Raw genomic sequence first — 23,341 nt, 5'->3', positions numbered from 1 at the left:
ACAATTTTTTCTCTGTTTCTATAACTTTTTTTTTCAATTTTATATTTAAAAAAAAAATAACAGTTATCAATTTAATAACTTCACTTCCAAATATAATAATGAAGATTCTCATCATAACTTATTATTTGGTCAGTTTAGGTAATCGTTATCAATATAATAACTTGGTCAGTTTAATAATTTTTATTCCCCTTTAAATTATTAATTATAACATCTTTTAAATAACATATTCCAAACCTCACTCTCTTCTCTCTTTTATATATAGATAGAGACGAGACTATCATTTTCATGTGTCTTTATACTTTTTTTGCTTGATATAATTTTTTTTATTTATTTCAATTCTTGCATCTTTTATATGAATTATGTTTTTTAGATATATTAAAATAAAATTATACATGCGTGGCGCTGGTCTCTGATATTTTTTCTTGTTTGCATCTCATGTAGCATGCATATATTTTAATATCTGAGGTTGGAAGACTCTGCAAAACACTTCATTTTCACAAGGAAACACACACTGAAGCGCAAGAGAACCGAGTATTCATGACCATGAGACAGAAAGACTGGGTGATTGTGACGGCGTTAACGTTGTTGCTGTTTCTTTCTTTTCCGACGTTCAGTTACGGGCTTGTTCCTCCTCGTACGCTGCTCAATAAGTTGTCGGAGAGCAAATATCTCACTAATCAGGCGCTCTGGTTCGACCAAACCCTCGATCACTTCTCTCCCTATGTATCCCCTTCTCTCTAAATACTAAATTAGAACCACAATTTTCAGTGCGTTACACTTCTTTGTGCTTTTCTAATTTTGGAAAATTAATGTTATTGTGTGTTAAGAAAATTGGTCGTTTCACTGCAGGATCACCGACAATTCCGGCAGCGTTACTATGAGTTCCTGGACTATTTCCGGATTCCTGATGGACCAATTTTTTTGTTAATCGGTGGTGAAGGCACATCCAATGGCATAGCAAATGACTATCTAGCTGTAAGCTGAAATTCTTTGACCGAATTTGCACAGCACTCTCCATTTTTTATTTATGAAATGCAGTTTCATTTTTCTAAGAGCCAATTACAATGTCTGTTGCGTTAATTGCTTTTAGACTAAAATACCCCTAATTAGAAGAGAAAGAAATTGTACAGATAAAAAAAGTTAGAAAATGAAAAGGGTGGTTTTAAAATATAGATATTTATGACAGGTTTATTACATCCAACGCTATCACTAGTTATTTCGGTTTTTTACTAGCGGTTTTATTTATAACCTCGTCTCTATTTATTGGTCTTAGTAAAATACAACTTATTTGATTTGTAATTTTGAGAGAAGAGGAAGAGTCCATTTTGGTATAAGACATTCTATCATTCCTTACTATGTAAATTTCCAATTCTCGGTCGTTGAGATTCATGAGCAATACAGATTAATATTTAAGGATAGATATTACCTTTCTTTTTACTTTCCGAACAAATAAAAATGATTGAAGTCTTTCTATTTGGAATCGTTTTAGGATTAATTCCTATTACTTTGGCTGGATTATTTGTAACTGCATATTTACAATACCGACGAGGTGATCAGTTGGATCTTTGATTCATTAATGTCTCTTTTTTTGTGGATTTCCTATTTATTTAGTTTTAATCCTAGTCGACAAGGATAAAATTCATACTTTCTTTTGAATGTTCAATTATTTCAGTGTAATTATCAGGCGAACAAGACTAGAATCACGCTCTGTAGGATTTGAACCTACGACATCGGGTTTTGGAGACCCACGTTCTGCCGAACTGAACTAAGAGCGTTTTGTTTTCATTAATTCTTTTATCTGATCCAAATTAATTTTGCATATATATATATATATATATATATATTCAGTATGTATGTTCAATTTGAATTCGTCTTCAAAGGGAAGGGGGTCCCGGTTTATTGCTCATCTCATAGAATACGGAATATCATAGAATATGGAATATCATATGATAAGTAATAGTTAGGGATAGGGATGACAGGATTTGAACCCGTGACATTTTGTACCCAAAACAAACGCGCTACCAAGCTGCGCTACATCCCTTTTCCATTTGTTTCTAGTGTTATTGTAAAGAATCTTTATATTGTTTTCCACATTTTTCTTTGTTGATATCTATCAACAGAGAAAAAAAGACTTAAATAATAAATCAAAAGAAAGGAGGATTTGAAATGCGAGATCTAAAAACATATCTTTCCGCGTTTTCCTTAATTTTGATAAATTAGGTAATTGAGTCTTGTAATAAGGCAGAGTGAGAGAAAATATATTTTTGTTGGAAAAGGGTACTCATCTGTACTAACAAATATTGGGTTGGCCCGTGTATTTATCGTCTATGAGGAAGTTAGGATCCACTCCCCAACAAGAGTGAATTTTCTTTTTGCTCCAACAAATAATTATGTGGGTCTTTTTGAAGAAAACGTAATATTATAAACATATTTCCTTGTTATTTTTCGTCCTTAGGTACTGGCAAAGAAGTTTGGAGCAGCTTTGGTTTCTCTGGAACATCGCTACTATGGAAAGAGCTCTCCGTTTAATTCTTTGGAGACAGAAAATTTGAAATATCTTTCATCCAAGCAGGCACTCTCTGATTTGGCCGCTTTTCGCCAGTATTATCAGGTAAGCTACAGTGTTTTTCTGTTGTAGATGATAACAATTTGGTAGAAATGACGCTAGTAAAAAAGTTGGCCTAAGAAATTGGGTTAAAAAAATAGTGGATTGTTTTTTGTTTGAAGTTTTTTAGATGACTAAAAGAGCATGAATAATGCAAGCCATTTGTGTGGTTGTGATTGACAAATTTTAAAAAACTGTAAACGTTCATCAGAAATGATTAGTGTGGTTGTGATTGACATTTGGATACAGATTAAGGCAACGTTCAGTGGGATTGAGTTGATTCTCGAATGATGTTTTCTGTTACACAGTTTACCTAACTTTCATCTATTTAAAATAAGTTAAATTGCATTGAATGAAGTATAAGAAAGATAAATCTTGGATATTCCTAATGTTTTAAAGAAGAAATAATTGATTTTGTACTTTACCTGGGCTTGAAATATGTTATGATTGTACGTGGAGTTTGAAAGAGTATGTATTCCTCTGAATTTGAGGTTAGAGGTGCCTCCTAGAATAAGATATGAGAAAGGAAATATTGACCAGATTCTGCATATCCAAAATAGTGAAGGGTATAAGGCTAAATAGCACGATAGAATGATCGTCTATGTGCTTAGACGTTCTAATAGAAAATATTCAAACATAATACCTAATAGAATGCCATCTCAGCAAAACAGAATCTCCTTATAATAGATGCATACAGCGCCTTTATTCTGTTCACTAATCCTCTTGGACCTACTAGTTTCGGCTGCCTCGTTCTCTGTCACATTATCTCCCCCACCCCATCCACAACAACCTTGTCCTCAAGATTGTAAGCAACTAGTAGGTCATCCCAAGTCTTCCACATGGCATCGTCAGGGGATAAGGCGCCATTGGACAAGGCGAATTTGATAGGAGAGCCATGTGCAAAAGTAGTCTTGAAGAACCAATATTGCCAAAGGAGACACCGCAGGATTGTTGTCAACAAAGAAACATGGAATCTGATCAATGTGAGTAGGAGGTGGACCTGCTGCATGTGCCTTCAGGGGCAGCAGTGAAAAATTGTGTATCTTAGATGAAGGTGGCAGGTCTAAGCAGTAAGCCACAAGGCCTAGATGCCAAGCACTCTATAAGGATCATAAAAGTGCTTAGAAAGCTTATGGCTGAAGCTCCACATAAACCCACAAGTCAACCACAAAACTAAGATCAATATGATGCTTATTTGCTGCAGATTTCATGGACTTTTGTGCCTTAAGTAAATTTCTATGTAGCAAAGAAAAAAATCTCATCACGGCTTTGTAACTTAGAACCACAAGCAGCTATTGAAGAGACACCTGCTGTGTAGGAGAGAAAAGAGGGAGGTAGTTTGCCAAATACAATTTGATTGGGAGAGAAGCCCAAGGAAGAATGAACCGAGGTGTTATAATGGAGTTCTGCCCAACACAAGTAGCAAAATCAGAGAGAAGGCTTAATGTGAGCAAAAGCGTGCAAATACTGATCAACAATGTGGTTCACAACCCTTATCTATCCATCAATTTGCAAGTGGTAAGAAGAACTCATGCACAATAGGGTGCCACTTAATTTGACTAGGTCAGACCAAAAGATGACTAATAAATTTAGGATCATGGTCGAAGACAACACTTCTTGGGAAGTTGTGGTGCTTGTAAACAATGGAGACAAATAACTCAACCACTTTGTAACTAGTAAAATCCTAAGGCAGGGCACCTAAATGAATGGCTTTGGAGAAATGGTCCACTATGACAAGAATAATGAAGTTGTATGGTGGAGGAAGTCTAGTTTTGAAATCAAGAGAAACATCTCCCCACACGTTGCTTGGAATTGGAAGTGGCTGAAGTAAACCAGTAGGATTTAGTGGAGAGTACTTGGTTTGCTAGCGAGTTGGACATTGTGGTACAAAACTTCGCACCTCTTGGTCCATGTTAGGCCAGTTAAATTTTGTGGCAGGTGCTTCAATGCTTTGGCGAAACCAGCATGCCCTATAATATGGGATTCATGGAATACCTTCAAGAGTAGATTGCGAAACAATAGAGGCTAATCCAAATTTTGCTTTGGAAAATTAAGAAATCTATCATTGAGTTGAAATTGTGGACAATGTCAGGAGTATCTTGGCATTTGGCACACAACTCCTGGGAATAGAGGATGCAATTACAAGTCTTGTTTAAGATCGTCTAAGAACAAAAATTGAGAGACAAACATAACTAATAATAATATTAAGTCTAGAAATTAAAATAACAATATCATCAAATCAAAACACCACAAATTTCAAATTCAAAACTTAAAATAACAACAAACATACAAGAAATGTCTTATGCTTCTAATTATCCAACTCTTCTTCAATCCCAACATAATTGTCTTCAATATTATCCAATGTGGCATATCCCTCCTCCTCTTCCACTTCAGAGAAACTCTTGTAAAAGTTAAGTAATTTTTCAAACTTAGAATCAGAGCTATCATGCAATTCATTCTGAACCCCAATTTGAATATTCTATTTGCCCCTCCTTGTTGGGGATGAAGTTGCAACTGGACCTTTCTTAAAAGCATGGGAAGATCCAATGACAATACCACCACCACGATGGTTGTTTTCTTTTACTAGTTGTTTGTTTCCTTGTGTAAATTATTGGTTCTCCAACACTTGAAGTTTCATAAACTAATTGCCCAATTAAGAGTGAGATATCATTAATAAAAATCAACTCATTTCCCCCTCTTCATTATCATTATCATCATTTATTTGTTCCACTAACCACTCATTTCACTCATCAATGTCCTTGAGTACAATAGGGTTTATTTCATCCCTAATATTGTATCTTTGAGCATTGGTTATACTTTATGTAAACCAAATCATGCAACCTTTTGTGCTCCAGTCTATTACTTTATTTTTGAATGAATTTGCATTATGAATAAGTAAAATGTGAATTAATTTATTTCTACATTCTACAAAAAATATAATAATGAAATGCGTCATGTCATGAAAAATGATTATTACATGCTCAAATACACTCCAACTACGCTCACATCCGAATTGAACTACATGTCAAATTTAAAATCTTGATTGTTATCTTTTGTAAGTTGGGAGTTGCATGCCGATAATTCTTCCACAATTGAGCTATAAAAGCAAAGAAAGTAATTTAGAATGTAATCATTACATGATTTAATTTATATCTTAACGCAATTTAGAGAGCGTTTAAGTGTCTCACCTGAGACTGTGGTCTTCCTTGATTCTTTGGCAAAGTCATCACCAAAGAGTCCACTTTCACTCTTATAAAGAGACAACTCAGTTAAATTTTTTTGTTGCACATCTTTACTTGGCCCCAACCTCTTGATGCAAGCATACAATCCATTTGTAACTTCTAATAAGTCTGTCATCAGTATTGCATACAATCTAGTTTAACATAACCAAACAAAGCACATAAAGATATGCCAACATTTCATTAAGGAGTATATCCACCTAGTATATCCCTTCAAGACTCCAATTGGCAGATATGTTCACTAAGGGACTTCCCTCAAAACAATTCAAAGATCTTACTTGCAAGCTGGTCATGATAGATATACATTCACCAGCTGGAGGGAGAGTGTTGCAGATTATTCCATAATTAATGCAGATTCCATCTTCTATTTATTAGGATAGATTTGGTATCTTTTTGGAGTTTTTATTTTTATAACTAATTACCTATTATTTCTTTCCTTAATTAAGTTGTACATAGTCTATAAATTCATATTGTAATCACATTTGAAAATACATTCACAAATACATTAAATATTTTTCTTTCAAGTACATATTAGGAAGTGAAATTTAAGCCTAACTTAACCTTATAAACTGGTTTATAAAATGAGGTTTGCACCTACTTATATAACTATGAAATGTCCTTATCTCTAGTCGTTGTTACACCGAGATCTGCCAACTCGTGTGTGAGACTATATATTTATGAGTGGTCTAATATCGGGTAACCTGATAAGTTCAACAAACTCTTGTTAGGATAGGCTCTACATGACTCTATACCAAGTTGAAAGAAAAAGATTGAATGTATTTTCATATGTGATTACAATATGAATTTATAGACTATTTACAACCTAATTAAGGAAATAAAAAATAGGTGATTAAAGCTATACAAATCAAAACTCCAAAAGATATCAAATATGTTCTAATAAATAGAAAATGAAATTTGCATTAATTATGGAATAATATGCTTCAGTAACTTCTAAATCATATTCCATTTTTGAGTTGGAATAATAGAACTTTGAGTTCAAAAAGTGACAAGTTGCATGCAAGGGGCGATGATGTTGGCATGTCCATCTATTATCAATTATTGTAAATACATAATTTTATTAAACTTTCATTGTTAATGAATGACTTCGTTATTGTTTCCTTGATTTTCTCCATTGCTTTATATATATAGCTTCCATCCACTAGACGAAGTACATGAATAAGAGGAGCTATGACTTTGAGAGTAAATACGACATGATTCCAAAATGAAGACATAAGAACAATTTGTGTAGCTTTCTTCCCCATAGCTTTCTTAGACAACTTGTTTTTGTTCCACTCATTTGAAGTGAACATATTTTTCAAATTTCTCTTGATGCAATCTTTGTAATGATAAATAAGAGGTAGCAAACCTTATAACCGTGTGTCTTACCAATTCCCGTGTAAATTGTCTCTCAACAAACTCAAGCAACTAAAGCCAACAAGACTAACTGCTTTTTGAATTGACTTCAAGCATCAAATCTATACAATGGACAAGGAGTCCAATAGATATGAGATCTTTTTTCTTCAATAATTTACCAACCAACACATTGTTTTTATTATCTGTGATAACTTGAACAACATTTTCTTTTTCAATCTTCTCCACAAGGCTATCAAGCATTTCAAAGAGTTTTTCTCCTGTTTTCACTTTAGAATCATCAATGGACTTGACCAACATTGTCCTGGGGGAGCTCACTAAAAGTTAATCAAACATCGTTGTTTTTTATCAGTCCATGCATCTGACATGATAGAACAACCATGTTTTTCAACAACTTTTCAGTGTAATCAACTTGTTGAAAAGTGAAACTTTAATTTCATGTTAAGTACGAGCTGACAAATGAGGTTCATCAGCACCTATAACATCAATCATATAATGAAAACTCTTCAATCTTATAAGATTGAATAACAAGTCTGTTTGATACCAAAATTGAGCAATGTATTGACGAGTCGATGCCTTTAAAGCCACATTGGGAAACCCGGATCACCACTGCCATGTTGTGGCGATACGCTGCAAATTCGCCAACGGTTTCCACCATGACACTGCCATAACAAATTTTCAGTAACATTGTATGTAAGATGCACAAGGTGACTCTTAGTAAGTGGATTTATGCCTAACATATCAAAGAAATTTTCTGACAAAAATTTAAAGGCATTAGTTCATCAATATATTGCTCGATTTTGGTACTAAGCAGCTTGTCATTCAACCTTGTAAGATTGAAGAGTTTTGGAGATATGATGGATGCTATAGGTGCTTATGAACCTAATTTGATAGCTCCTACTTATCATGAAATTAGAGTTCCGCTTCTCAACAAGGAAGTTGACTACACTAAAGTTGTTGAAAAATTATATATTGCAATGAAGCAAATATGATTGTTCTATCATGTCAAATGCATAGACTGATCGGAAGCAACGATGTTTGATTAAATTTTTGGTGAACTCCTATGCAACAAAAATGTTTGTCAAGTCCAATGATTGTTCTAAATTTGTAAATACAAGGGAGAAACTATTTGAGATGTTTGATATCCTTGTGGAGAAGAAAATGCGGCTCAAGTTATCACAAATAATGGAAGCAATTATGTGTTAGTTGGTAAATTATTGGAAGAGAAATTACCTCATCTTTGTTGGACTCTTTATGTTACCCATTGTATAGATTTGATGCTTGAAAAAATTGGAAAGCTTTCTATGATAAATAAAACAATTCAAAGAGGAGTTAGTCTTCTTGGTTTTATTTATAGTCATTCTAGTTTGTTAAGACAATTTACAAATAAGAGGGAATTGGTAAGCCAACAGTTACAAGGTTTGGTACCTCTTATTTATCATTACAAAGGTTGCATCAAAAGAATGGAAATTTGAGAAAGATGTTCATTTCAAATGAATGGAGCAAGAACAAGTTGTCTAAGGTAGCTAAGGAGAGGGAAGCTACAAAAATTGTTCTTAGGTTTTCATTTTGGAATGATGTAATATTTACTCTCTAATTCATGGCGACTCTTGTTTATGTATTTTGTCTGGTGGATGGAAAGAAAAGTAGATATGGGTTATATATATGAAGCAATGGAGAAAGCCAAAAAAACAATAATGAAGTCATTCAATAATAATGAAAGTAAATACAAGGATGTATTTAGAATCACTGATAATAGATGGACATGTCAACTTCATCGACCATTGCATTCGACTGGTCACTTTTTGAACCCAAAGTTTTGTTATTCCAGTCTGGAAAAAGAATATGATTTGGAAGCTACAAATGAATTGTGTGTTTGTATAAGAGGTTGGTGTCAAGTAAAGATGTGCAACAAAAAAATTTAACTCAGTTCTTTATAAGAGTGGAAGTATACTCTTTGGTGATGATTTTGCAAAGAATCAAGAAAGACATAGTCTCAGGTAAGACACTTAAACACTTTCTAAATTTCGTTAAGATATAATGTTCATTTTCTTTGCTTTTATAGCTCAATGGTGGAGGAATTATAGACACGTAGCTACTAACTTACAAAAGCTAGTAATCAAGATTTTAAGTTTGACATGTAGTTTATTGGGATGTGAGCACAATTGGAATGTATTTGAGCAAGAAATAATTATTGTTCACGATTCATTTCATTGTTATCTTTTTTTATAAAATTTAGAAAGAAATTAATTTATATTTTACTTATTCATAATGCAGATTCACTCAAAAGGAATAGGATGGACCATAAAATGTTGCATGATTTGGTTTATATAAAGTATAACCAACAACTTGCTCAAAGATACAATATTAGGGATGAAATAAACCTTATTGTACTGAATGACATTAATGAGTGGTTAGTGGGACCAGTGGATAATGAAGAGCGGGCGAATGAGTTGCTTTTTTGTTATGATGATCCCACTCTGAATTGGATAACTATTTATGAAGCTTTAGGTGTTGAAGAACCAATAATTTACACATGCAACCAATAAAAGAAAACAACCATCAAGTGGTGGTATTGTTATTGGATCTTCCCATGCTTGTAAGAAAGGTCGAGGGACAACTTCAACCCCTACAAGGAGGGGCAAAGAGAAGATTCAAATTGGGGTTGTCATGATAGCTCTGGTTTTAAGTTCGAAAAATTACTTAACTTTGACAAGAGTTTCTCTGAGAGGGAAGAGGAGGAGGGAAATGACCCACTGGATAATATTGAAGATAATTATGTTAGGATTGAAGAAGAGTCAGATAATTAAAAATTTAAGACATTTATTTTATGTTTTAAACTTGAAATTTGTGGTGTTTTTATTTGATGTGATTATATTTGAATTTCTAGACATAATATTATTATTATTTATGGTTGTCTCTTTCATTATTTTTGCATTACAATTACATTTCTATATTTTTTTAAATTATCTATATGTATATATTGTATTGATGCTTCCGCCATAACCTATTATAATTTTCATTATCCGATATTGATAACACTACTTACATATATGGTTATAACTGAGTGGATTTGGGCTAAAACTGGTATAACCCTTCAATTCCACATATGATGCCCATGAACAAATTTTATGGTGAGAGCTTGGTAGTCCACGAAGATAGGGCCAAGTTGTTTCAACCACTGGACTCCTTGTACTATATCTAAGCCACTCATTTCCAAGAGGTAGAGGTCCACAATGAATTGTTGACCTTGAATCAATCCTTGTATTGTTTTACAAACTCGATTACACGTCAATTGCACCCCATTCCTAATCATTGCACGTATCAATGAAGTTGGGTTGTGAGTGAGGCCCAAAGCATCAGTTGTTCCATCTTGAAGGTAGTATGGTTCCTACTATCAACAAGAATCATTATTGGATGGTGGGCAATTTGTCCCGTTTGATTTGATGCAAGTTTTGTGGACAAAGCATTAAGGATTGATTGGGTCGATTGGGCTTCTATTGACAATTGAGATGTAATGCCTTCTAGGTCTGTGGTCACACTCTCAAGTCTCCTTGAAACATGTCAACTTCTTCGGCCACCAAAAATAATATCTCACTTGGCAATTGTGACCTTATTTGTTTACAATTGAAGCAAAGACCAATCTCACTTCAATCTGCAATTTCAACCTTGGTGAGATGCTTAAATCAAGCATTTGGTAGAGGAGCCAAAAGTAGTGGAGAAAATTGTTGTATGGGTGATGGTGCGGGAGTGGCACAATGGGTCACGAGGGTGAACATTCTTGTGGTGGGCGGTGGTGAGCAAGGCAAAGAAGATCTTGCAATTTATCTTAATTCAACCATGTGAGGTGCAACATGGTTAAGTTAAGTGTGCTAAGTTGTTGCGCTAATGCCTCATGTTTGATTTTTGGCAAAGAAACTCAACAAGAAGGAGGTGTTTAACCCCATAATGCATTTAGGCAATGGGGTTTTTGTGATTCTCTCTTCTCAAGTTGCATGATAATAAAAGAACTATGATTTTTAAAGATCCAACCATGAGGATCGTCACCATCAATCAAAGGCATCAAGCTTCAAAAAATGCTTCTCGTGAAAATGTGACTAGAGTCATGCAAAACAATGGGAGATCACCCTTCAAAGCCACTATTCAATTGACCACATTCTCTGTCTTGTTAGTGAAATAAGTTTGGAGCGAGTCAACTGTTAAACAATTTCCTCAAACCTATTAGCTCGAGAGCTAGTATTCTTGGACGTGTATGCCAACCATGGTCAAGATGGAGTGAGGTACTCCCAATGAAAGAACTAAATGAGAGTATGTATTCTTCTGAGTTTGAGGTCAAAAGAAGCTCCTTGAATGACATATGAGAAAAGAAATATTGACTAGATTGTGCATATCCAAAATAGTGAAAGGCTAAATAACATGATAGAGTGATGGTCCATGTGCTAAGATTCTAACTAAAAATATTCTAATAGAATGCCCTAATAGAATGCCATCTCAACAAAATAGAATCCCAATCCTAATAATAGATGTATACGGTCTCTTTACCCTGTTTACCCTAGTTTGGTTTGCCTCATTCTCCGTCATATCAGAGTTGTGGTTGCATGTACATTACTCCTGCACTCAAGCCTCAATTTCTAGTTGTACAGTTTCCTGCTAACATATTTGATTATATCTCAGGTAATATCTGTTAAACCAATCAAGTATTTTGTTAATAGTTTTGGGATGCTTTCTAGATATCAATTAATCATATTTCCCTCTTCTGTTTGATTTTTTTCACTGTACTTCAGGTTTGTCTATGACATGACTCAAACTTTTAAATAATCCATTCCTAGATATGGTATTTATAGTTTATTAGATTGCCGGTTTCCTGTCAATTTTGTTTGATTTATTGCTGTCATTTCATGCAGGAGTCCTTAAATGCCAAGCTTAATAGAACAAAAATTGAAAACCCCTGGTTCATTTTTGGTGGCTCATATTCTGGAGCACTCAGTGCATGGTTCCGTCTTAAATTTCCCCATTTAACATGTGGAAGTCTAGCAAGCTCAGCAGTTGTTCTTGCTGTTTATAACTTCACCGAATTTGATCAGCAGGTGGAGAAGATATTTTGTTTCTTTAGTAGCATTGACTCCCCCCCATTTCACTGTGAAAAAATGCTCTTCCTTTATTGATCTATTGTTTTTCTTTAAACGAGTGATAAAATGAAATAGAAGGAGAATAAAGTTTTCTCTTATTTAATTTCCACCAATTTTAAGTTTTTGGTTTTATTTTTCACCTGCAGATTGGTGAGTCAGCAGGTCCTGAATGTAAAGCAGTGCTTCAAGAGATTACTCAACTTGTTGAACAAAAACTTGCAAGCAGTGGAAGCGAAGTGAAGGCCACTTTTGATGCAGATGCTGTATGCTTTGTTCCTTTGCTACTCTTTCCTTGCAAAAGGATATTATATTTTGCCACAGGACATGAATTATCTTGCTCATTATTAGGCTTACTAGTTTTCTTGTCATGTTGTACACTGACTATTTCCCTCTGTTTTGCAGCTTGAAATAGATGGAGACTTTTTTTATTATTTGGCTGATGCTGCTGCTACAGCAGTAAGTGTTTCGATTAAAGTGGTTTTGTTATTAATTGCAATTTCTTGTATTCAAATTTCATTAACAGTCTTCTCTTTTTTCTGGATCTTTGAATTTTACAGTTTCAATATGGAAATCCAGATAAAGTATGTGAGCCTCTTGTTGAAGCAAAGAAGGCCGGAGAGGACTTGGTGGTATGCTTTTCAACTTGGTTCCTTTTCCCAAAAATTAGGAAACTGGTGGATGGAGTTCTTCTCTCCCTTATGTGTGTGTGTACTGGTGGGAGATTTAGTATAACTTACTGACAACCTCTGACACTCCCCACCCCCTCCAATTGTTCACTCGGTTTGCAAATGGATAGTTTATATAGTTTTTTGTTTCCTTTTGCCACTCTAAATTATAGTCTAATAGTATGAAGATTCTTGGTCATTTTATACAACTCAGTCAAGATTTGTTCTATTCCTCACATTGCATAAAAGGTGGTGGGGTTTAAAGTCTCAAATTTGAATATGATGTACACTATGATAGCGTGTGGTTCTTCATTTATGCTGCCCCTTTTATCTGAAATATTTACAAACAACATATCTACTTTACTAGTTTTCTCTTAACTCCAATTACTTCGTTATGGTCACACTAGCTGATGTATTCAGCCCCTTAATCATGATCTTCATAACTAAACATGTAATTTGGTATTTTGTCACAAAGGAATTCTCTAGATTGAGTGTCTTGATTTGATATGTTCATTAGCTCCATCCACCTCTTTTCTTAGCACATTGAAATAATGTTCTATTTTTGTTTTTCATTTTGTCACTTGTATCTTTCTTAAGTAATATGCAAGAGATAGTGCATTTAATCAGACAATGATTGTCTTTATTCAATTTTACATTCATTTGTTAGAGGGCAAGTCTTGGCACAGTGGTAAGGTTTCTTCCATCTTGTGAGTTAGGTTGTGCGCATCTACCCTCCCCTAACTGCACCAGGTGGCAGCCTTGTGCACGGGATCACCATTTTAAATTCATTAGAAAGTTGTCTTTGTGGATTAATACATCTGATGGAAACAATAATTTTAACATGCAGGATGCTTATGCCAAATATGTTAAAGAGTACTACTCTGGAACTTTTGGTGTTACTGTACAGAGTTATGATCAGAAGTACTTGAAAAGAACTGATATTAATGAAGACAGTGCTTCTCGATTATGGTGGTTTCAAGTTTGCACTGAAGTTGCATACTTTCAGGTGGCTCCCTCAAATGATAGTATTCGCTCCTCAAAAGTTGATACAAAGCAAGTTCCTTATCCTCACTATTCGCTTTACATACTTCTCATGTTTGTAGTTATTGGATTTTTTTTCTTTATAATGTTGTTAATATGTACAGAGTGGTTTCTCATACATTGCAGATACCACTTGGACCTTTGCGAAAATGTCTTTGGAAAGGGCACCTTTCCTGACGTTGATGCAACTAATTTATACTATGGTGGCACAAAAATTGCTGGTATAGAAACTTGCCTTTGCCTGAATTTTATGTTATTCTCCTCCACCTTAACACCCCAGTCATTTTAGCAACATATGTACATTTAACAATACATGTCAAAATTCATAAATAATATATTTACATGACATTGACTTTCCCATTATATTATATATACTGTTGTTATTTATCCTGCTCATAGATTTGCTCATAGTTATTTATCCTGACACGAGCTTAAGATGTCATTTTGAAAAAAATTATATTCTCTGTTGCATATTTCAAATTTATAAGTTAGTATATGAAAAAAATCTTCAGTACAATCTTTTTATGGCGTCTTATGGTTTTACTATGCATACTATTTCTTGAATATGACCTGATTTTATGTAATTCTATTCTGGTGTACGTGAACAGGTTCCAAAATAATATTTACAAACGGCTCACAAGATCCTTGGCGCCATGCGTCCAAACAAACTTCATCTCCTGATTGTAAGTTGCTAGTTACTTTTTTATCAGTTTAGTTAGTAACTTTTGTGATCCTTGTTATTTCTGGGGGGTTATACTTGAACCATATTTCTCTAGAATCTTACTTGGATTGTTTATTTGATGGTTATCTAGGACAAATGAGTGGCTCATTTCCAATAAAAGTTACATTAACCAATGTGTGACCCTGTTCAATTGCTTGAATGTTAGCAACATGATCTTAGGTTACAGCTCAAACATTATCCTTATTTGACTAATAAAGGGGGGGGGAAAAGAAGTATTCTGAATCATGTAGCTACATCGTAAAAAATATACATTGTTTTGCCTTGATTGTGTGCAATGCAAGCAATACTGTTATTTTTTCAGTTCATTGAATGCTGCCTAATTGTTATTAAACCTTTCAGTGCCTTCCTACGTTGTTTCATGTTATAACTGTGGCCACTGTTCTGATTATCGAGGATGTCCTCAAGCTCCGTTCACCATTGGAGGTATGTGTCTCTTTTATGTTTTTAATAAATGATATTCAGATTGGTTTAGCTTAATCATGTTATAATATGAGCCAACATTGTAATTTTGTATTTTGTTTTCAGGTAGTGAGAAAAACTGTACCTCTCCTGATGCAGTTCACAAAGTAAGGCAAAAGATTTCAGACAATATGGACTTATGGTTATCTGAATGCATGGACACAGGCAGCAGTTTTATATGATTATTTACATGCACCCTTTCAATGATGCACTATAACTTTCGATTACTTTTCGAATTTCTTTCCTTTAAAAAGATAATTATCACACCGTGCAATATTTGTTAAGTAACTTTATATAAAATGACCAAATATAAAGCAGAACATATCTACTCACTGCATGTTTATGTTTTTATCTCATCGTAAGAGTTGTATTAGATATTTCACCTTGATTAAAGATAAGTAGGTGTAAATTCTATTTTACAAATTAATTTTGTAAGTCGAGTTAATTTAAAGTTGATTTTCTAATATCATAGTATATTAGTGAGATTGAGTTCAAGACTTAAAATTTGGGTTTGGATTGTAAAGTTTAAGGGCACAGCACTATATCAATTCTAACATACACTTTATATTTTTTTAAATTTTCAAAATTACTCTTATTTCGGATTTAAAAATCTGGAATAGTAAATATAATTCAAAAATAAATAAATAAAAAATCCATTTTTGATAAAAGAATTTGGAATTCAAAAATGTGTTCTGAATATTCAAATTCAGAATATTTTCAGATAAAAGGTTATGGATTACTCTTTTTATTTAAGATTACTTTTGTCATTTTTAGAGGGTATTTTTGTCATTTTCAATAACAGGTTGAGTTGCATACATCACTGCACTTCCACTTGACACCTATCATTAATTAGAAACGGCTCGTCTCGTCGTAATCTTTTCTTGAATTCTCAAAACTTCATTTGCTCCATCCCTATTGGGGTAGAGAATCCATCATTGTCTTGGTTGTGCTATCGGAGGCTCTGGGAAAGTCAGAATAGGAGAGCACTTATCTTGGGGTGGGTTTCCTACTTAAATGCTTTCAGTAGTTATCCGTTCAGCGTTTACCGTGGACATGATAACTGGCACACGAGAGGTGCGTCCTTCCCAATCCTCTCGTATTAGGGAAAAGGTGCATGGAAAAATTGATACGGTGGAGGGAGCATTTTCCAAGTTTAAGCTTTTTTTCATTTACCAGGGAAAATGTTTATATACTATAAGATAAGGTGCCTGATACAAAACTCCGTCAATAAATAACCTTTTTACCATTTTTAATTATAAAAATCCAAACTTATGTTGCAATTAAAATTTATTTAACTACTTATTTAGAAAATTCTCGTAATAATTATTCACATATACAAAAAAATCAAACAAAAAGGAGGGTATTATACTAGTGATACAGATTCATAACTAAGTTGATGGCTTGTTGACTAATTCGATTCTCATAACTCTCAGATCTTTATAATTGCCTCACGTGAAGTGTCTTGCATCTTACCAATGAACTTTTTAACGGAAAATTATAAGATTAACATGAAGATTTAAAAAGAAGAAAAAACAAAAAACTAGTTTTAATTTTTAAAAATTTAAAGTTGATTTCATATTCTATAACTTTTTTTAATATTCTACTTTTTATATCAGCCCGTTAAATGTGTAGCCATATGTTACGACAATGAATTTTAGAAAAAGGATAAAATGATGAAAATTAAAAATGTGAAAATCAGATAAACGCAAAAGATAACACTTAAAATGATAAAAGTCGAAAAAAGTAACAATTAAAATTGATATAATTCAAAAAATGATCAGAAGTTCAAAGTTTCAAAACTTATAACTATAACCACCAAGCATGGCCTAAGATTAATATTATTTTTACTACCAAGACTGAAATGTCATTAGTAGCATTTTGGGAAATGAACTTGCTTGCAGGGCATGACTGTGTTTGTAAGAATTTTGTTTTTATTTATATAGAAAGAAAACTGGTTATGTATTATATTATATCAGAAAAGCTTTGGTCACACAGTTCTGAATAACAACATTAATGCATGTAAACATTTTTTAGACCCTTGATCCCTAGAAATTACATTAGATCACAAGTAATTCGAATCACGTTAGATAGACTCGTTCAAGGGGACAAAGATCTCTTTGAAGGAGATATATGTCAATTTGATGAAAGCTAAAACTTTCATGCCATACTGAACAAAACGCACTCATTTCCGTGTCTAAAAAACTCCAGTTCCTTGGCTCATTGAAATATTGAATCTAGAAAAAAAAACAGCTCATCAACAAAATAAGGAATTTCATTTTTTTTCCTTTGAGCTATAATTTGAACACTGAATAAGGTAAGCCATAATATTTTGTGAACTTCCACTGCAAAAACTGGTCTTCTGCCTTAAACCCTCTTCACCTAACATAGGTCGATGAAACCCATAATAAAACATATGTAATCAATGATGAGATCACTTCAAATGCCCTTGGTCCCTTAAGTATGGTAATAGGAGGAATTACTGACACCATCAAGAAGGTTCCCAACAGCCACGAAATAGCAAAGGCTCCAAACCTGCATCAAAGCATCACGTTATATAAGAAGAAAAACCACAGATGAATAAAATTCTAGAGATAGGCACAATGAAATCAACATCAGAATGTCACACCATGGCAATGTGATGTTTCTAAATGAAAAAATAACATATGATGAGCTAACAGAGAATAACATTTGAAAGAACAAAACGCATTTGTGTACGTACCCATATAGTAAAGTTCGAATCTTGCTCTTCAGCCGCTCATATAGAAAGTACATTGTGGCAATCAGAGATATTGCTACCTGAAGAGTTGGCCCTTCCTCAGTTGGAAAGAGGACAGTTAAAATTCCAAGTACCAAGAATGCTAGTGATGTTTTTATAATGAATTTTGTGGATGGAGTTTGAAATCTTCCTCTGACAGTTTGAACAATTTTGGATTGATTAACTTCCCTCATTTTCTTCTTAATGTCAATTTTTGGGTTTTTCCGTTCATAGAACTTCTGCATGATTATTTTGTCATGCGCTGATTCAATAGCATCTACACTTGGCTTGTGTCCCGCATATTTTTGAATCAGGAAGTTTCTTGCTCCTTGAATCTCATCTTCAGAAGCTTCCCTGCTTATTCCAAGTCGTTTATATGGGTCCTTCACATTAATTCTTGGAAAAACAGCTGCATTTGCAGCAAATCATCAGTAAAATGATAACCTACGCAATAATATATTATTGGTTTCATAGTTTTAAATCCTGGATAGCGGATGAACCCAAAAAAGATATAGCATCTACCACGTACTATTACAGCTGAAGATTTCATTTTGGAAATTGAAATCCCAAAAACACCCTCCCCAAAAAAGTTCTAATTTCTCTGTTCAAAGGGCTTTCTGGAACCACTACAGCGTGCCACTATTTCGTGTGCTACACCCACTACAATAAACCACTTTGCTATTGCCCCTCTGCAGGGGCTTCTCCCAACTGCTCCACCACTATGGCACGCTATTTAAAACCCTAATGGCTTTTTTTGTAAGAGATTCAAGTTTCATACGCTTTAGGTGGAAAATAATTAATGAAAAAATTCATTACAATGAAATCCATCAAACTAGCAACTAATATCTTTCAGTTTTCAACAAGAAAGGTGGGGGCTTGGGAAAGAAGGGAAATATCCATTCTGGCCAAACAGTAAAGCATAATCTATTACCGATAAACCAATTAATAAACTAAAAGAAAAAAAAAATTGTACCCTCGAAATCAAAAGAATGAAAAACAGTTTCCACCTTCAATCTCCTACAGTTAGTCCACCTTCAATCTCATTCAGTTAGTCCACACCTAGCCTCCCCAGCTGGTAGGGTACCACTCCATTTATATCACACTTCAGTTCCAGTTCCAGTTCCCAAAACCACCCCAAGAGTTATGAACAATGTGCTTAGATTCCCAGCCTAGCATTCAGTTAGTCCACCTTCAATCTCCTACAGTTAGTCCACCTAGCCTCCCCAGCAGATAAGGTGTCACTCTATTTATATCACATTCCAGTTCTAGTTCTCAAAAATACCCCAAGACCTATGAACAATGTGCTTAAATTCCCAGCCTAGCATTCAGTTAGTTCACCTAGCCTCCCCAGCTGGTAGGGTACCACTAACATTTATATCACATTCCAGTTCCAGTTCTCAAAAACACCCCAAGAGCTATGAACAATGTGCTTAAATTCCCAGCCTAGCACTCAGAGAGGACCAAACATCCACGATGATCACATAATCATTTTCAATTAAGTTTTATTTTACTAATGTATTGCTTGAGGAAAAAGTACCATTTACCAAGCACCTAACAAATCAGTTTACATTATCAATGCCCTAGCAGTGAAATTTTCTACATCATAAAACATAAGGATAGAGCTTCTTCAAGAAAGAAATGTTACCAGCAGAATCATTAGCCATATCACCAAATGAAGCATCCATGGCACTTTTGATCAACTGAACTCGTCGTCTATTGCATTTTAATAAAGGAGAAAAATAACTTGTTCTGTAAAGTGAAAAGGTGAGGAAAATAAAAAACTGTTTATCCATTTAACTTGCTATGAACCTTGCATGAATTTTCAAACTCATGAGGTGATGATTAATAGTGTACCTTTTAACCTGGAGAAACTCCATTCCTTGTTTGGATTTCCCAGCCACAGAGAAAGCCATAACCCGAACATGGCGTGATCCTAGGCGACTAAAAGGTAGCTGGGGACATCTTGAGGGACAGCCACTCAACCCAGATGCAGTCATTGTTACTAAAATCCTCTGGGAATATGACCTACCTGTTTATGCTTTGTGAGAAATTGAGAACACAACTTGATATTTCAATGTCCAAAGAAAAAAAAATAGACAAGAAAATCAAAATCTATGGACAAAGATTGCAGTATATAAAAAGACAATTATAAGCATATTACAGATACAAACCAATTGCTATCATAATATAATTAATCCACTAATTGTTAGATTCCTAAACTTAGTCTCTAAATTTATAATTTTCTGATTATATATATCACCATTTCCCCCTTTTTCTCGAGGGATTAGTAGACCCAACTTAACTGTCATAAACTAAAAAACTTAGTTCGAGTTGTTCAGTATAAACACCTTTAATCATCTTATTATCCACATTGAAACTTCAGCACTACCAAGGTAACAATTCCACACATCTATTACTACTACCATGCATCAACTTCAGCACATCTAGTATTTAACCACAAAAAGACGAGATAATATACACCTATTACTACCACCATACACCAACTAGGGCAGACCACCCTAGTGTCATACTAAGTTGCAACCAGAGGTTTTGATTCCAAAATCTCCCCAATCGCAACTCCGGCCACATTTAATCATTTACCATCAGTTTTCCGCAATTTCAAGCTCAATTTAAAACCTTCATGCCACTACAACTGGAGTTCATTATAACAAAAAGAACAATCATAAAAATAGGTGCAGCCACCTCAGGGACTGTAAGGAGAGACAGAAAAAATTGAACTTTAATACCGGCGCAATTGGGCACAGACTAGAACGTTGTAAGAACCGTTCAAAAAAAGAAATAAGCATCATCAAATAGTATTCCAGAACAGAGGGATTAAGTTAATGAGAAAACAACAAAAAACTATTGCATATTACATACAATTGAATCGAAAGAAGAAGTTGATACGCTCGTTACCACTGAAAGGTGTAAGAAAATGAAAGGGGCAACGGATAGCAATGGGAACGAGAAGAGAGAGGGGAGAATTAGGAGAAGACCAAAACCCTGTTCCACACAATTTTATGAAAATCAATAACAGTAACAACAACTGTGAAAAAGAAACTCTTAACTTCACCACCAATAATATTATTATTTTCTTTTAAAAAATTATTTATTTTATTATTAAAAAATTGTAAATTAAAAATTAAAAAAAAAAGTGTCAAAAGAAACATTATTAAAAGAATAATGACAATAACAACACACTAACTTCATTTTTCATTACACTCTTACTGCAATTTTAAACAGTAAAAATAAATAAAAATTAAGAAACCAAAATCAAAACTCACTCCTAACTAAAAACGTTTAAGTAATTTTTAAAATTACTTGTGTTTATATTTTTATTTATTACATTATCTTTGCATCGTCATCATGTAACTTATGGCTTTCTATAAGAATCTATTTAATTTAAACAATTTATTAATTATTTGAGTAATGCATGCATATAATTATATGTTTGTATAAAAAAACATTGATGCAGTGTATATTTAAAACTGTATACTATTACTAATTATGTAATGACGTGTAAATGAAATCTAGACTATTTTTACTATTAAATTATACAAAATATTTTTATTAAAAATAATTATAGAAAAATAATTTTTTAAGTTTGTTGTATGTAATTTTGTTATTGTGTAGTTGATTAGGAAGAATTATTTGAATTTTAAAAAAAAAGTAGTTATTTAAAAAGTAAAATTGAAATTGGATTCTTTGTTTTATTTTCAAATTCATTTTTTCTAAATTTTTTAATTTAAAATAAATAATTATTGAATTTATTATATTTTAATATTATAAAGGATAAAATTAGAAAATGAAATATGTAAAAAAAATCCCTTTTATATATATTTGTTATAGATTATGCATCTTGATGTTTAAAAAGTAAGAATAAATAAAAATAAAAATGAATTTCAATAAAACCAATTTAAATTATATAATTTTTTTACTTAAACCAATTGAATGAATTATCATTTAAGAAAATCGAAATAATTGAATAAAATGGTTTTCTCTTCTAAATCAATACAATAGTTACTTGGGCTAATCTTTTTCATAACTCACAACTATGGTTGGATCTATAAGTTAAAAGTCTCATTTTTTTCTACTATTTTCTCTCTTTTCTTTCTTTATTTTCCATAAAGTAATCGTTTTTAGTCTTAAATTTTAACTTTAACTCTTATCTCTTTTAGATGATAAAAGATGAGGACACGATAATTTAATTTAATTTTAAACAAAATAAAAATAAAAAAATTATATCTTCCCATTTATTTGCTATATATATTGTTATTATTGTTAAACTTGAAGGTTTGATTTTAAATGGATACTTATGTTTTAGGTAGCCATATTAAGTTGAAATATATAAAATTTGGATTGAAAAACATATTAGTATTGAAGTTTAAGACTTGTTACTACGTAGTTAGAAATAATTATTTAAATGGAATATGATTGGATTAAATTATCTTTTATCTGGAATTGTTGATTTTTCACTTGAATTTAGGTTGTATTACCTCCTTTGAATAATACTAGTCATTACATGAAATTTATACTTTATATGTATTAATCGATATTTATTAGAATTATGTGAATGCGTTAATTTGGATTTGAAATTAATTTTAGTAAATTTTGTAAAACGGTTGGTTTGTATAATTTGTTTAGGGATAAAATCTCAGTCACAAAGTTAAGGTATGTTTTAAACTAAATTTGTCCAACTAATAACCATTTTCTCAATGAATTTAGGTGAGTAAGCCAAATAAAATAAAATTCGTCTAGCTAAAATAAATTAGTGAGCTAAGAATTATTTTAAGTGTAAATCACTCAACTAATGAACTTTGTTATGATTTTATATCTCTTAAGTGTAAATCACTCAACTAATGAACTTTGTTATGATTTTATATGTGTGGAAGTAGTTTCATGTGTTATAATTATTATAAATGGTTTCAAATATTATATTTTTATTTATATATGATATTATTATGTTAGAATTAGATTGGTTAAGTCGCATATGCATGGATGACGTGTTGATCTTGATCGTATTTGTGATTATTAAGTAATAAAACTTTCAATATAACAAAAAATCTCCTTACTCACTAATTATCTAAATTATATAATTTAAGACATCATATGTTGAGAAGTTGAGGAAAAATTATTACAAACATAAAATATTTGTAGATATACAATTATCAATTGTAATGAACTTACATTGATCTTTGATTTTTTTTTATCTATTTAGAGATCAAAGTGTTTGATTGAATAAGGTGTTAGTTTTCTAATATATCATACTATAATATGAATTTTATAAGTTTTTTTTTTTTTTTGTCTTGTGTCAAATTGTGTTCACCATATTTAG

The 23,341-nt window shown here is 32.8% G+C and overlaps 2 protein-coding genes, 2 non-coding genes and 1 pseudogene across 13 annotated transcripts; 2 read left to right on the top strand and 3 right to left on the bottom strand.

The window, feature by feature from the left end:
* Positions 1-285: 285 nt before the first annotated feature.
* Positions 286-15,583, top strand: LOC137808441 (putative serine protease EDA2). 2 transcript variants are annotated; one of them, XM_068609557.2, is made up of 12 exons: positions 286-723; positions 850-975; positions 2,456-2,611; positions 12,120-12,302; positions 12,491-12,607; positions 12,747-12,800; positions 12,902-12,973; positions 13,857-14,062; positions 14,177-14,271; positions 14,659-14,733; positions 15,132-15,215; positions 15,318-15,583. In XM_068609557.2, exons 1-12 carry the CDS (start codon positions 538-540, stop codon positions 15,431-15,433), a joined length of 1,470 nt encoding a protein of 489 aa, XP_068465658.2. In that variant the 5' UTR covers positions 286-537; the 3' UTR covers positions 15,434-15,583. The 2 variants fall into 2 exon arrangements, with proteins under 2 accessions (XP_068465658.2, XP_068465657.2); XM_068609556.2 differs by having other exon boundaries at positions 378-723; positions 12,744-12,800.
* Positions 1,702-1,775, bottom strand: TRNAW-CCA (transfer RNA tryptophan (anticodon CCA)). The gene has a single exon. It is a non-coding gene; the product is annotated as a tRNA-Trp (tRNA).
* TRNAP-UGG (transfer RNA proline (anticodon UGG)) lies at positions 1,968-2,041 on the bottom strand. Its single transcript has one exon. It is a non-coding gene; the product is annotated as a tRNA-Pro (tRNA).
* On the top strand, positions 8,598-9,353 carry LOC150028904 (uncharacterized; annotated as a pseudogene).
* A 1,725-nt stretch (positions 15,584-17,308) lies between the features above and the next one.
* Positions 17,309-21,051, bottom strand: LOC137808440 (DnaJ (DUF3353)). Of its 9 annotated transcripts, none has more exons than XM_068609547.2 (5): positions 20,887-21,051; positions 19,861-20,035; positions 19,652-19,755; positions 17,971-18,415; positions 17,309-17,783 (listed from the first exon to the last, which is right to left on the bottom strand). In XM_068609547.2, the coding sequence occupies exons 2-5, from the start codon at positions 20,001-20,003 to the stop codon at positions 17,627-17,629; spliced, it is 849 nt and encodes a 282-aa protein (XP_068465648.1). In that variant the 5' UTR covers positions 20,004-20,035; positions 20,887-21,051; the 3' UTR covers positions 17,309-17,626. The 9 variants fall into 9 exon arrangements, with proteins under 9 accessions (XP_068465648.1, XP_068465649.1, XP_068465655.1 ...); XM_068609548.1 differs by having other exon boundaries at positions 20,923-21,050; XM_068609554.1 differs by having other exon boundaries at positions 19,652-19,719; positions 20,923-21,050.
* Positions 21,052-23,341: the final 2,290 nt, after the last annotated feature.

This window comes from Phaseolus vulgaris, chromosome 3 (genome assembly GCF_051622355.1).
Source record: "Phaseolus vulgaris cultivar YP4 chromosome 3, ASM5162235v1, whole genome shotgun sequence".
NCBI classification, from domain to species: domain Eukaryota; kingdom Viridiplantae; phylum Streptophyta; class Magnoliopsida; order Fabales; family Fabaceae; genus Phaseolus; species Phaseolus vulgaris.
Note: the sequence above shows the minus strand (reverse complement) of the source record. Positions and strands in the feature narration are given on the sequence as shown.

Bases quoted from the DNA above. Each gene is read 5' to 3' on its own strand.
- LOC137808440 (XM_068609547.2), bottom strand. From the start codon at position 20,003: ATGACTGCATCTGGGTTGAGTGGCTGTCCCTCAAGATGTCCCCAGCTA. The intron at 18,416-19,651 runs GTAACATTTCTT...CTGCAAATGCAG, and splicing joins TATGGCTAATGATTCTGCTG to CTGTTTTTCCAAGAATTAAT. The intron at 17,784-17,970 runs GTACGTACACAA...GCTTTGATGCAG, and splicing joins ATTCGAACTTTACTATATGG to GTTTGGAGCCTTTGCTATTT.
- LOC137808441 (XM_068609556.2), top strand. From the start codon at position 538: ATGACCATGAGACAGAAAGACTGGGTGATTGTGACGGCGTTAACGTTG. The intron at 14,063-14,176 runs GCAAGTTCCTTA...CATACATTGCAG, and splicing joins TCCTCAAAAGTTGATACAAA to ATACCACTTGGACCTTTGCG. The intron at 14,734-15,131 runs GTAAGTTGCTAG...TAAACCTTTCAG, and splicing joins ACAAACTTCATCTCCTGATT to TGCCTTCCTACGTTGTTTCA.